The sequence below is a fragment of the Gymnoscopelus microlampas genome (assembly GCF_963454915.1).
Source record: "Gymnoscopelus microlampas genome assembly, chromosome: 10".
In the NCBI taxonomy this organism is placed as follows: Eukaryota; Metazoa; Chordata; class Actinopteri; order Myctophiformes; family Myctophidae; genus Gymnoscopelus; species Gymnoscopelus microlampas.
In genome coordinates this window covers 36,428,996-36,441,901 of record NC_139947.1, presented here as the reverse complement: position 1 = coordinate 36,441,901, position 12,906 = coordinate 36,428,996, and the positions used below count along the sequence as shown (strand labels likewise).

At 42.4% G+C, this 12,906-nt stretch overlaps 2 protein-coding genes across 2 annotated transcripts in view; one reads left to right on the top strand and one right to left on the bottom strand.

Annotated features, from left to right (window-relative positions):
* Window positions 1-12,906, bottom strand: part of esyt1a (extended synaptotagmin-like protein 1a) — a 349,848-nt gene that overhangs the window by 221,731 nt on the left and 115,211 nt on the right. The gene's annotated exons all lie outside the window — the stretch shown is intronic.
* Window positions 1-12,906, top strand: part of lrp1ab (low density lipoprotein receptor-related protein 1Ab) — a 197,559-nt gene that overhangs the window by 181,723 nt on the left and 2,930 nt on the right. Inside the window, exons 74-85 of the mRNA XM_084069511.1 lie at window positions 581-718; window positions 1,634-1,753; window positions 2,639-2,946; window positions 3,670-3,848; window positions 4,527-4,633; window positions 4,917-5,036; window positions 6,071-6,247; window positions 7,103-7,243; window positions 9,177-9,350; window positions 10,707-10,868; window positions 11,758-11,926; window positions 12,323-12,424. Coding sequence (XP_083925637.1) covers window positions 581-718; window positions 1,634-1,753; window positions 2,639-2,946; window positions 3,670-3,848; window positions 4,527-4,633; window positions 4,917-5,036; window positions 6,071-6,247; window positions 7,103-7,243; window positions 9,177-9,350; window positions 10,707-10,868; window positions 11,758-11,926; window positions 12,323-12,424 — 1,897 coding nt within the window. The remainder of the gene's footprint in view (window positions 1-580; window positions 719-1,633; window positions 1,754-2,638; window positions 2,947-3,669; window positions 3,849-4,526; window positions 4,634-4,916; window positions 5,037-6,070; window positions 6,248-7,102; window positions 7,244-9,176; window positions 9,351-10,706; window positions 10,869-11,757; window positions 11,927-12,322; window positions 12,425-12,906) is intronic.

Here is a 12,906-nt window from a genome sequence, read left to right as displayed (position 1 = left end):
TAGCAAAAACAATCACTCAGAAGAAGAAAGAAACCGCACAGCATCATCTATGCTCCCAGAAAAACATGTTACAGCGGAGTACCGGAGACCTGTGTGGTCTTCAAAGGGTACACGTTTTTCCGGGAGCATAGAAGACAGTGTGCAGATTTCCTTCTTCTTAAAATTGAAATGGTTACTGATTAGTTTGAAATTGAAATTCTTTCAAACCTTGGCAACCCTATTTTGGGCAAATTTAAATAGCAAAATTGGCATGTCTATAAGTTCAGAATGCTTTGTGAAGAGACCCTTTGTTAACTTGCAGATCGTAAGTATCCTAAGAAAAATTTAAACATTGAAATGCTTTAAAATGTTTTATTTGAAATGGTTTCAGATTTGTTTAAAAGGTGCTCATTTAATTTTTCATTTATTAGTTTATTTGGGACGGACGCATAATGAACAATGCACAATGCACTGTAAACACACAGGATTTACTGTAGCAAGAAATGCAAATTTCCATTCGCAGTCCTTACCATAGAACACAGAGCATACATAGTAATGCGTCATGGCTCCATGGCTGTTTGTGTGCTTGCTGCGTTTCCAGACACCAAACTGAACGACTGCAGGAGCAACAGGACGCAGTGTGGGGACGGAGACGAGGCCCACTGTGTCACCAAAGGCACCGACTCCTTCTGCTCCTGCAAACCAGGCTTCCACAAGACTGGACACCGCACCTGTGGAGGTACACAACTGGGACAACACACAGTTAATCATTCGTTCTGCACCACGCAACATATAGACTGTGCGATTGCATGGATCAAGTGGATACCGTTCCTAACTACTGTAGTTATCGGTATCACAATGGAAAAACAAATTCAAGGTGTTAACCCATTAAGACCTGGAACGGTGTCATTTTTAGATTTGAGCTAAAAAGCATTATTTTACACTTTGGGCTATTCAAAAATAGCAGATCTACAAGCTCATAGCGCGGCACCGAGTGCCGCGCTACGAGCTTGTAGATCTGCTATTTTTGAAAATTCGTGAAAATGTGTGCAAATCTTTGAATATATATATTTTTAAAGCGAACATTTGTAACTCAAATCTTTGCTTCTGGGGGTCCCTGGAACAAAATATTTTGATGGGGGTCCGCGGCCAAATACATATAATTTTGGGGGTCCTTGACATGAAAAAGATTGAGCACCACTGATATAGTAACTGTTACTGAAAAACGTATGTTACTAAGTAACATACGTTTTTCAGAAAACTGTTGAGATTTAGGAGACATGTAGAATCGGCTTCAGGTCTCAATGGGTTAAAGAAGAAAATACCACGACATTTTACATTAATGATGTATTATCATTAAAATTGTATTGCTTTGCCAATTATTTGGGGGGCCACTTGCAATATCCTTTCGGCCTGCCAGTGGGCCCCTGCACTACGGTTGGTAATCGCTGAGGTGTGTGTTTTTGACTCGAGGTTTGGCAGAAAGTAGGACCAGTAAAAAACAAAATGACAAATGACAGAAAATAAAATTGCATTCCTGGCAATACGATGCAGAAATTGAGGTGATTTATCAGAATGGTGAAAGTGACGAAACAGGACAGGGTTTTCTCACAGCCTTGGGTCTGATTTGTTTTCCTCTCTCTGTCTCTTACAGATAAGAATGAGTGTCAGCAGTTTGGAGTGTGTTCCCACGTCTGCAACAACACAAAGGGCTCGTACAAGTGCAGCTGTCTCAAATACTTCACCAGGATCAACGACACCTGCAAGGCCGATAGTGAGGACCCAGAACTACTGTCTGATTCTTCATATATTTGACACTAAATATAAATATTTTTTAAATATTTTTTTTATTATCATTTGTGGACCCCCTTGAAAACAAGATGGTTCATCTCAAGGGGTTATTCCTAATAAAGACATTTCAGACATCAAAAAACATTCAAAAAAGATTATTCGTTGAATCCAAAAAATGTATCGATAGAATAATTGCAAAAAAATAGTATTTATTTGTTTATTTGGGACGGACACATAATGAACAATGCACTGTAAACACACAGGATTTACTGTAGCAAGAAATGTAAATTTCCATTTGCAGTCCGTACCATAGAACACAGCAGTGTTGATTTTGACAGCAAATTTTGATTTAGTTTGATTCATAGTCTTTTGAATAAAATTCCATTTAGTTTTAGTCATATTTTAGTCATCTGAAATGTTTTAGTTTTTGTCTAGTTTTAGTCGACTAAATATCATAAGATTATAGTTGACTAAATGTACAGTTGATTTAGTCGACTAAAATGTATGTTGGCGGTGCCTTGATGGCGTCGTAAATGGCTGATTTTACACTTGGTTGCTTGCTGAAAATAGCCGATCTACAAGCTCACAACGCGTCGCAGCGCGACGTGTTGTGAGCTTGTAGATCTGCTATTTTCATCTCAAGGGGTTATTCCTAATAAAGACATTTAAGACATCAAAAAACATTCAAAAAAGATTATTCGTTGAATCCAAAAAATGTATCGATAGAATAATTGCAAAAAAATGGTAGTGATAGTAGTAGATAGTTTAAGCCCTTATTCTGTATAAATTCCCATTGCTTCATTTTTCTTCTTTATATCTCTAACAAAGCAGTCACTCCACAACCATCACCGTTTCTCCTGTCTCCCAGGCTTGAACAGCAGCCGACAGGTTCTCTACATCGCCGACGACAACGAGATCCGCAGCCTGGACCCGGGGATGCCCAACTGGCGCTACGAGCAGACCTTCCAGGGCGACGCCAACGTGCGCATCGACGCCATGGATCTGCACATCAAGACCAACCGCATCTTCTGGACCAACTGGCACACGGGGCGCATCTCCTCCTATGAGCTGCCGGGATCATCGGCGTCCTCCTCGTCCTCCTCCTCCTCCTCTGGCACCTCATCCAACTCTCACCGTGACCGACGGCAGACTGAAGGGAGGGTCACCAACCTGCAGGTGAGGCTCAACAGGACGTTAACCCATTAAGACCTGAGGCGATTCTTAAAAATGTTTTCTAAATCCTAACAGTTTTTTGAAAAAAATCAAAAAAATGTTTTTTCAATATTTTTCAAAAATAGCAGATCTACAAGCTCATAGCGCGGCACTCGGTGCGGCGCTATGAGCTTGTATATCTGCTATTTTTGAATAGCCAAATAAATCTAAAGTGACACAGATGCGTTACAGGTATTAATGGTTTAAGGACAACACTGTTACTGTATGTTCTCTGCACATGTCGCACAACAAAATGAACCAATCTGTGTACAATGTGCTGCGACTCTTTATAAGCTTAGATCTGCTGTTTTGTGACACCAAGTATAAATCAGGCGTAATCCTATGTGGATGTGGCCTTTAACTCTTTGACTGCCACGAAAAATACACATTGTTTTGCCACGCCACTGCCAGCGATTTTCTAGTGTTTTACTAACCTTTGAAAAATCATGGAATATTTTCTGTGATCGGTCTCGTAGAATAGGAAAAAATATACTGTATATCCGGTCGCGGTAATCTGTTGCATAGTTGTGGCCCAGTTGAATGTGGCTTGTTTTTGCCAGCGTTCAACGTTTGACAAATCTCAGATTGGGACTTGGCTTTAACAAACCTTTCAGTCATGAGTTGTTGTTTTTTTTGTTGCTTTTAATGCCTGACTCACATAGCATGCCTTCCCTCTTTGTTTTCCAGATACCAGAGCTGAAGATGCCCCGCGGCATCGCGGTGGACTGGGTAGCCAATAACCTGTACTGGACGGACTCTGGCCGAGACGTCATCGAAGTGGCTCAGATGTCGGGGCAGAACCGCAAGACCCTGATCTCTGGCATGATCGACGAGCCGTACGCCATCGTGGTGGACCCTCAGAGAGGGTAAATAAGAATAATGAGTGACTTAAATGTGCTATGATAATTCTGCATTCTAATGCCATCTTACCAGTGTTCATTTCGTCGACTAAATGAGAAATGTTCTTCGACTACTAAAACTAAATAAAAATTAAGCTATGATGACTAAAACTAAGACTAAATTTATTGACAATTTCGTCAATAAATAAAAACGTGACTACAGTGTTTGGGAGGAACTAGTGGAGAAGAGATCCAGTACAACCAAAAGACAAGTCATTTTGTGTTTGGTTGCGCTAGGCTGTTGCTCTCTGAAAATAGCAGATCTACAAGCTCACAACGTGTCGTTGTGAGCTTGTAGATCTGCTATTTTCAGCATACAACCAAGTGTAAAATCAGCCATTACGCCGACATCAAGGACTGACAAAATAAAATTGTATCGAATAAAATCAACTGTAGATTTAGTCGAAACATTTTTTTTTCCAGGTGACTAAAATATGACTAAAACTAAATGACATTGTAATCAAAATACTATGACTAAACTAAATCATAATTTGCTGTCAAAATGAATAAAAGCAGATAAAAAAAACTTTTATGATGAATAAATCTGTTTTCTGACAGTTGGCTAATGGAGGTTTCTCTTTGTGTGTGTGTGTGTGTGTGTGTGTGTGTGTGTGTGTGTGTGTGTGTGTGTGTGTTTACATTCAGAACCATGTACTGGGCGGACTGGGGGAACCACCCTAAGATAGAGACTGCTGCCATGGACGGCACACTGAGGCAGACTCTGGTCCATGAAAACATCCAGTGGCCCACAGGTCAGTTACTGATGGATACCTTTTTTATTAAAAATCTCATTTTGGCCTGTTGGAAACAAATAAATAACATACATACACATGTGTATTGCTGAGTTTCCACCCTTTTTTTTGTACATTAGTGATATTGATAATTGAACTGTTTTGGTACAATGGTAAGCTAGCGGATTGGGGTCCCAGAGATAGAACATTGTGTCACAATGGGGGTCAGTGGCCTAATGCACTAATGAACTGTGGGTTCTTCAAATGAAACGGGTTCTAACAGGTTGACACTTTGCCTCCACAGGTCTGGCGGTGGACTACTTCAACGAGCGTCTGTACTGGGCAGACGCTAAGCTGTCAGTCATTGGCTCCGTGCGTCTGGACGGGTCTGACCCTGTCATCGCAGTGACCGGCCTCAAGAACAGTTGAGTTCTCTGTCTCCACACTCATACCATGTTTATCAGATCTGTAACAGTGGTGTAAAGCAGTGGTCTTCAACGTTTTCAGGCCAAGGACCCCCTAGCTGAGCGAGAGATGAAGCAGGGACCCCCTCTATATTGTATAAAATTGTGTTTCAGATTACTTTTTTTTTGTCGTTTACTAGGTCTGCTCTTTTTCCCCTCTACACCCATACCTCTTTGCCAAAAATAGCCGATCTACAAGCTCACAACGCCTCGCAGCGCGAGGCGTTGTGAGCTTGTAGATCGGCTATTTTGGGCTAAAGTTCTCCTCAGAAAAGGGATGCTAGGGTTCAAGTGGTTAAGGAAAAAACTAAATCCTATCACACAAAGATTTGGCGGACCCCCTGTAGCAACTCTGAGGACCCCCTAGGGGTCCCGGACCCCCTGTTGAAGACCCCTGTGCTAATGTATTAGTTTTATTTTTTACTTTACTGGAGTATTTCCAATTTTCTGTGCTTTTACTTCTACTCCACTACATCTCAGAGGCAAATATTGTACTTTTTACTCCATTTCAATTATTTTACCATTTGAGTTACTTTGTGGATTGTGATTATTCTTACAAAACATGCATTAACCACTTCAGGCCTGTTGTAACTTAGGCTATTTGAAAATAGCAGATCTATAAGCTCACAATGTGACGTGTTGTGAGCTTATAGATCTGCTATTTTCAAAAGATTTTTACACATTTTATACATTTGAAAACTTGTGAAATGGGACATTCTGCATAATGAGTACTTTTAATTTCGGTACTTTAAGTATATGTTGATGCCAAGACTTTTATACTTTTACTCAAGTCAAGAGTACAAAGTATTTCTACACTGTGGTATTGATACTTTTTACTTAAGTAAAAAATGTGAATACTTCTTCCACCACGGATCGGATCTGTATCAGAAAGAAAGTCAATGCATGGAAAAAAACGTTGGATTAGGGATGATGACATTTTTCATGAACTCTTCATCTTTTTTTTTTTTTTCTCGTCTTGTTGTTGCTCCTCCAGACCTGCTGCATCCCTTCAGTATAGATATCTTTGAGGACTACATCTACGGGGTGACGTACGTCAACAACGTTGTCTTCCGCGTCAACAAGTTTGGCAAGGGCTCCATGGAGAACCTGACGACAGGCATCAACCACGCCACAGACATCGTGCTCTACCATCGCTACAAGCAGCCAGAGGGTGAGTGTTGGACAGTGGTGTAAAGTAACTAAGTACATTTATTCAAGTACTGTACTTAAGTATAATTTTGAGGTATTTCTTTGCTTTACTGGAGTATTTCCAGTTTTCAATACTTTTACTTCTACTCCACTACATCTCAGAGGCAAATATTGTACTTTTTACTCCACTACAATTATTTGAAAACTTGAGTTACTTTGTAGATTTTGATTATTGTTACAAAACATACATTAACCACTTCAGCCCTATATATACTTTGGCTATTTGAAAATAGCCGATCTAGCTCACAATGCGAAGCAATTCTATCAAATGTAGGCGTAGTGCGAGAAAAAAAAAACTTGAAATTTAATGTTGACGTTGACAGTGAACATTAGTGCTCCAGAGCTCTAAAAAAAAGGTTGATAACCACTGCTCTATCTCAGTGGTTTTCAACTTTTTTCATATCAAGGTCCATTATTTTTATTCGGCATTTGAGCCACGGACCACCATTTGATGAGATTTAGCCTCTCAGACCCAAGACTTTGAATATTGCGTTGTCGTTGGATACGATTTTTCCATGATTCCATGCTGTGTTGATGTCGGTACCAATCGGAGAGATAACAGGCACACGTTGATCAAAATAACAATTCATTAATTAAGTAATGCAGATGTTTAACAATAATGTAACTCTTGAGAGCGTAAAATGAAACCAAATGGACCCGTAAGGGTCCATTTGGTTTCATTTTACGCTCTCAAGAGTTAAAGATCTATAACGATCCATTTGGCAATGGTTACCAACTCTCCATCATTTATTAAGGACCACTGTTGGTTGAGAAGCACTGCCCCTATCTCATGTGTTTGTGTCTCTCTCTCTACTAGTGACCAACCCATGTGACAGGAAGAAGTGTGAGTGGCTGTGTCTGCTCAGTCCCAGCGGACCCGTCTGTACCTGTCCCAACAACCATGTGGCCGACAATGGCACCTGTGTGGAGAGACCTGCCCCCACGCAGTCCCCATTCTGTAAGTGTGCACGCCCACGCTCGCACACGCACACACCGGTCCCCACACAGTACCCGTTCTCTAAGACAGTAGTTCTCAACCTGTTGGGGGGGGGCAGTTCAAATATGATTATTTTGGAGGGGTCACGGCCTGTAAAGGTTGAGAACCACTCCTCCAAGCACACGTACACACACATACAGTGTATACACACACACACACACACACACACACACACACACACACACACACACCGTACCCGTTCTCTAAGCCAGGGGTCTTCAACAGGGGGTCCAGGACCCCTAGGGGGTCCGCAGAGCTACTACAGGGGGTCCGCCAAATCTTTGTGTGATATGATTTCTTCTTTTTTTTACCTTAACCACTTGAACCCTAGCATCCCTTTTTCTGAGGAGAACTTTAGCCAAAAATAGCAGATCTACAAGCTTGTAGATCGGCTATTTTTGGCAAAGAGGTATAGATGTAGAGGGAAAAAAGAGCAGACCAAGTAAACCCCAAAAAAAAGAGTTTAATTCTGAAACACCATTTTATACAATATAGAGGGGGTCCCTGCTTCTTCTCTGTCTCAGCTAGGGGGTCCTTGGCTGAAAAGGTTGAAGACCCCTGTTCTAAGCACATGTGCACACACACACACACACACACACACACACACACACACACACACACACACACACACACACACACACACACACACACACACACACACACACACACACACACAAATGACACATGTGTTGCAAATACTGCACACGTGTGTACCTTATCTATGGTATCTTGGGGCAAATGCCCCGTGGACTTTGTGGAGTCCTCTGTCCTCTTATAACCTTATATATACACACTGATAGAACATGTGTTGTCAGTCTGCCACAGTAAACTGTTTTTACAGGCATTTAAGCATGTCTTTCTTGTCCTTTGTGCGTGTGTGAACACTTTGTTATCGTACCTTTTGAAAATATACGGTCATACACACATTCAGCGTTTTTTACCACAACAAAGGGAAACCCAGAACCTTCCAGAGCCTGTGAAGTTCTGTTTTCATTATTACAGTGGTTTCGCGGTCCACATAATGGAAGAATTGATGGAAGAAATACTCACATCTTTTACTTAAGTAAAAGTATCAATACCTTATTGTGGAAATACTCTGTTAGAAGTACAAGTAATAGTACAACAGCTTTGGCATCTAAAGGCGGATTTCCATTGGCATGGTACCACACCACACCACACCACACCGACCACCACAGCAGCGGTTTCCACTACAATGAAGTGGGTAGAGTGGTGTGTAAGTGGTACTAAACTGGTGCCTAAAAAGTACCCAGTCCTGGGTAGGTCTGAGCTAGGCCAAGCTGGGCCACATGCACAGGTGATTTGCATTTGTATACAGGACAGTTGGCCACTCACCTACATTCCATTGTTAGGCAAAAATTTACATTACAAATGAGTGTGAATGACCGGAGTCTGCTACTCATACCTGTGGATTTGAGCAGGGGTACTTTTGTGTAATGGAAACAGTAGATAATTTGAAGCGGTGCGGTTCTGGTCTGGTATATGCTGGACTGGACTGGTCTATAAGCCGTAATGGAAAAAGGGCTAAACTGTACTTAAAGTACCAAAAGTAGAAAGTACTCATTATGCGGAATGTCCCATTTCACAACCTGAAACCCCTTCCATAACCTGAAACCTTCCAGAGCCTGTGTAGTTCTGTGTGCATTATAACAGTGGTTCGCGGACCACATTATAACAGTGGTTATAACGCATTTTCAGTTTATTTTAATGATCAATCAATCCATTGTGTCCCAGCTTGGATCAATGGAACTAACGTGATATACATTAAGTTCCTATTTATCCGTATCACGATGAGAAAAGGCCTGTAGTTTAGTGTTGAGTGATGATGATGATATGGACCTCATTGTGTACTCTCTCTCTCTCTCTCTCTCTCTAGCGCCCCCTTCAGGGACCTGCACCATCCAGTGTCTGAACGGCGGCAGCTGCTTCCTGAACGCCCGGCAGCAGGCCAAGTGTCGCTGCCAGCCCAGCTACAGTGGAGAGAGCTGTGAGACCAACAACTGTAGAGACTACTGCAAGAACGGAGGCACCTGCACCGCCTCCCATACAGGTGACTCACACAACACAGCCTACTGACACACTGACCATACAGGTGACTCACACAGTACAGCCTACTGACACACTGACCATACAGGTGACTCACACAGCACAGCCTACTGACACACATTAAGAGTTCTCAACAGGCCTGAAAATTAATAGCCGGGTAAACCCTCCCTCCGGAAATCTCATTTCCATTTGATTCCAGGAGTGAGTCTGGCCTGATCGCCCATTGTGGGGTTTTCTAGTGGAATTACCAACTAACCGAGCCTATCAGCGTCGTCGCTCATCGTTCTGTGATTGACAGCGACAGTTGGCTAATCAGGTGGTGAGCCCGAATGGGACCGAGTGCAGCCGACAAAAATGGAACGATCCGCCATTGTTTCTGTGGCCAGTTACACTTTTTACTTTCGGTTTTAAAACGCTCTCAAACTTCTTTTTTGAGGCACGGAATTTACTTTTAAGATATCGTTTGGATAGAATTTAGTTGTTTAACTTCATATATGTGGTCAATTAATCATGACAGAGCCTATTTAAAAATACAAATTTAGAGAACCGGGAGGGGCGGGCAGTGCCACGCATGTATCCGAATAAAGCAACCTATTTTGGGCATGGCCGTCTCAAAAGTCCCGTTGCGTCACATTAGTCTGGAGGTCTGCTGATTGGCTGGAGGGGAACAACGATCATTGGCTGAAGGGGTTGTCAGTCAACGGTATTACTCCCGCCCAACTCCAGCCCACAGCCAATCAGGCGATCAGGCCAGACTCACTCCTGAAATCAAATGGAAATGAGAAAGTGTCACAATGTGCTTAATTTGTTCAAAGTCACGCATCCAGCAAGCTTTGAACTGAGCAGATTGAAAACTGCCACTTTTGCCGTTTTTCAATGTTTTAGTTTTGGCCATTTTCACAATAATGATCTATTAAGAGTGCAACAGTTAATCAAACTAATTGACGTAGTCCAAACTTTTCAAAAAACAAGCGAAAGAGAAAATCAATGGTCGCAGCCCTATGCATTTATGACTGCAGTGCTTTGTCTGCTATGCGATGGGTAGTTTCCATCGAGCCTCTGATAATGTCACATCTTAAAACAGAATCTACATACTGTTATCAGCACTTGAGTGCATCTTGTGAGCTGTGCAAACCCCAGTCATTTAATATCATTCTAATTGTACATATAAGTTCATTAGGTGCTCAGGTGGCGCAGTGGTAAAGTGCCTGTCCCAACGCCACGGGTGGGTTCGAATCCACTGTGGTGCCATACGGCTTTGTTAATTATACTCACAGATAAACGTGTGATCGTGTTCATTTTTAGCCGACATTATCCATGAAATGCTTCTTAAACCCGGGGTGTTCCATCTGTCTTCTAGGCACTCCAACCTGTCGTTGCCTGCAGGGCTTCACGGGACCCAACTGTAACCTCCAGACCTGTCAGGACTACTGTACCAACGGAGGCAACTGTTCGGTAAACGTGGGCAACCAGCCAACATGCAGCTGCCCACCAGAGTACCAGGGCGACCAGTGCCAGTATAGTAAGTGGTTCTCAGACTATTCTTCCCCCCCTGTTTCTCAAAATGTGGAACAAACTCCCCATTACAGTTAAAGCTGCAGACTCACTCACCAATTTGGTTATTTTTTTCTTTACCGCAATGTTAAAAATGTAATTTAGATGGCATGTTATTTAGACAGATGCTAGGTTTGTTGTTTACCTGGTATCCTATAGTTCAGGGGTCTTCAACAGGGGGTCCGCCAAATCTTTGCATGATATTTCTTTTTTTTTTTACCTTAGCCACTTGAATCCTATAGCATCCCCTTTTCTGAGGAGAACACTAGCCAAAAATAGCCGATCTACAAGCTCTCAACGCCTCGCACTGCGAGGCGTTGAGAGCTTGTAGATCGGCTGTTTTTGGCAAAGAGGCTATAGGTGTAGCGGGAAAAAAGAGCAGACTAAGTAAAAAAAAACACTTTAATACAATAAAGTAGGGGGTCCCTGCTTTATCTCTCTCTCAGCTAGGGGGTCCTTGGCCTGAAAAGGTTGAAGACCCCTGCTATAGTTTCAATATACAGATTATTATTTTGATAGTGTATTGTTTATAATGATGCTAGGTTCTTGGTTTACCTGGGATCCTAGTTGACTGAGGCACTACACTGTATTTGATTATGTATGTGTTTACCTAGCTTATTGTAAGTCGCTCTGGATCTGCTAAATGCCTAACTTGTAAATTGTTCCAAAAGTCTGTGCCCCGCTATGAGCTTGCACATCTGCTATTTTTGAATAGCCAAAGTATAGAATAATGGTTAAAGTGGTTAAAATCTAAAATGACAGATGCTTTTTCTTTGAGGTTAATTTCAGTACTGCTAACACAACCTACAGGACTAATGTTATCTCTAAAATCCCCTTCCCTCCTCCCCCCCCCCCAGGTAAATGTGAAGGGTTCTGTCTGAACGGTGGGGGCTGCCTACAGACCTCCAACGGTACCAAACTGTGTCAGTGTCCAAACCAGTACCACGGTCTGCAGTGTGAGCTGGACAAATGTCAGTACTGTGGAAGCGGCAAGTGTTTGACCTCACCGCTGAAGGTCTCATGCAGGTAAAAAAGAAACAAATTGATGATCAATAATCCCCATCAGACAAATAATGAATCCGTTTGGAGTGCCAACATCCATGTTTACCATATCCAGAATTTAGGGAGTGTCAGTTGTTCATCATAACGTCTCTGTCGGGTTACACCGATAGAGACGTGATGTCCAAAACTCTTACTTTTCAGGATGCAAATTCAAAAATACTTTCTACTTTTGCTACTTTAAGTACATTTTGATACCAATACTTTTGTACTTTTACTCAACAACATTTTTAATTCCGGACTTTTACTTGTAACAGTATTTCTACATTGCAGTATTTTTACTCACGTAAAAAAAATTGAGTACTTTTTCCACCACTGATGATAAAACGAAGTGTTTATTTTGACGTTTGTGTGTGTCTGTAGCTGTCCCAATGGTCAGACCCAGCCCAGCTGCTTCACCTGTCAGGACTTCTGCACCAATGGACAGTGTTCTGTTGACACCCGAACACTGCTGCCTCAGTGCAAGTAAGATACCACCTCACGCGCGCGCACACACGCACGCACGCACGCACGCACGCACGCACGCACGCACGCACGCACGCACGCACGCACGCACGCACGCACGCACGCACGCACGCACGCACGCACGCACACACACACACACACACACACACACACACACACACACACACACACACACACACACACGGATTACAGCAGTGGTTCTCAAACCTTTTCATGTCAAGGTCCCCAGCTAAATTAGTTAATATATAGTGTATGGTGTCCCCGGACCTCACTTTGAGAATCAATGGATTAAAGTTCTCAGTCACTACGACTGAGTTCAGTCATTTTGATTCCATAGAAGCCAGCATGTCTTCTATGGGAATGTTGCATGCATGTTGAGCAGGGAAAATAGCTGATCTACAAGCTCTCAAAATAGCTGATCTACAAACAACGTTTTTGTCGCATTCCTAAGCCAATAATTTCATGACCGGCAGCGGTTCCCG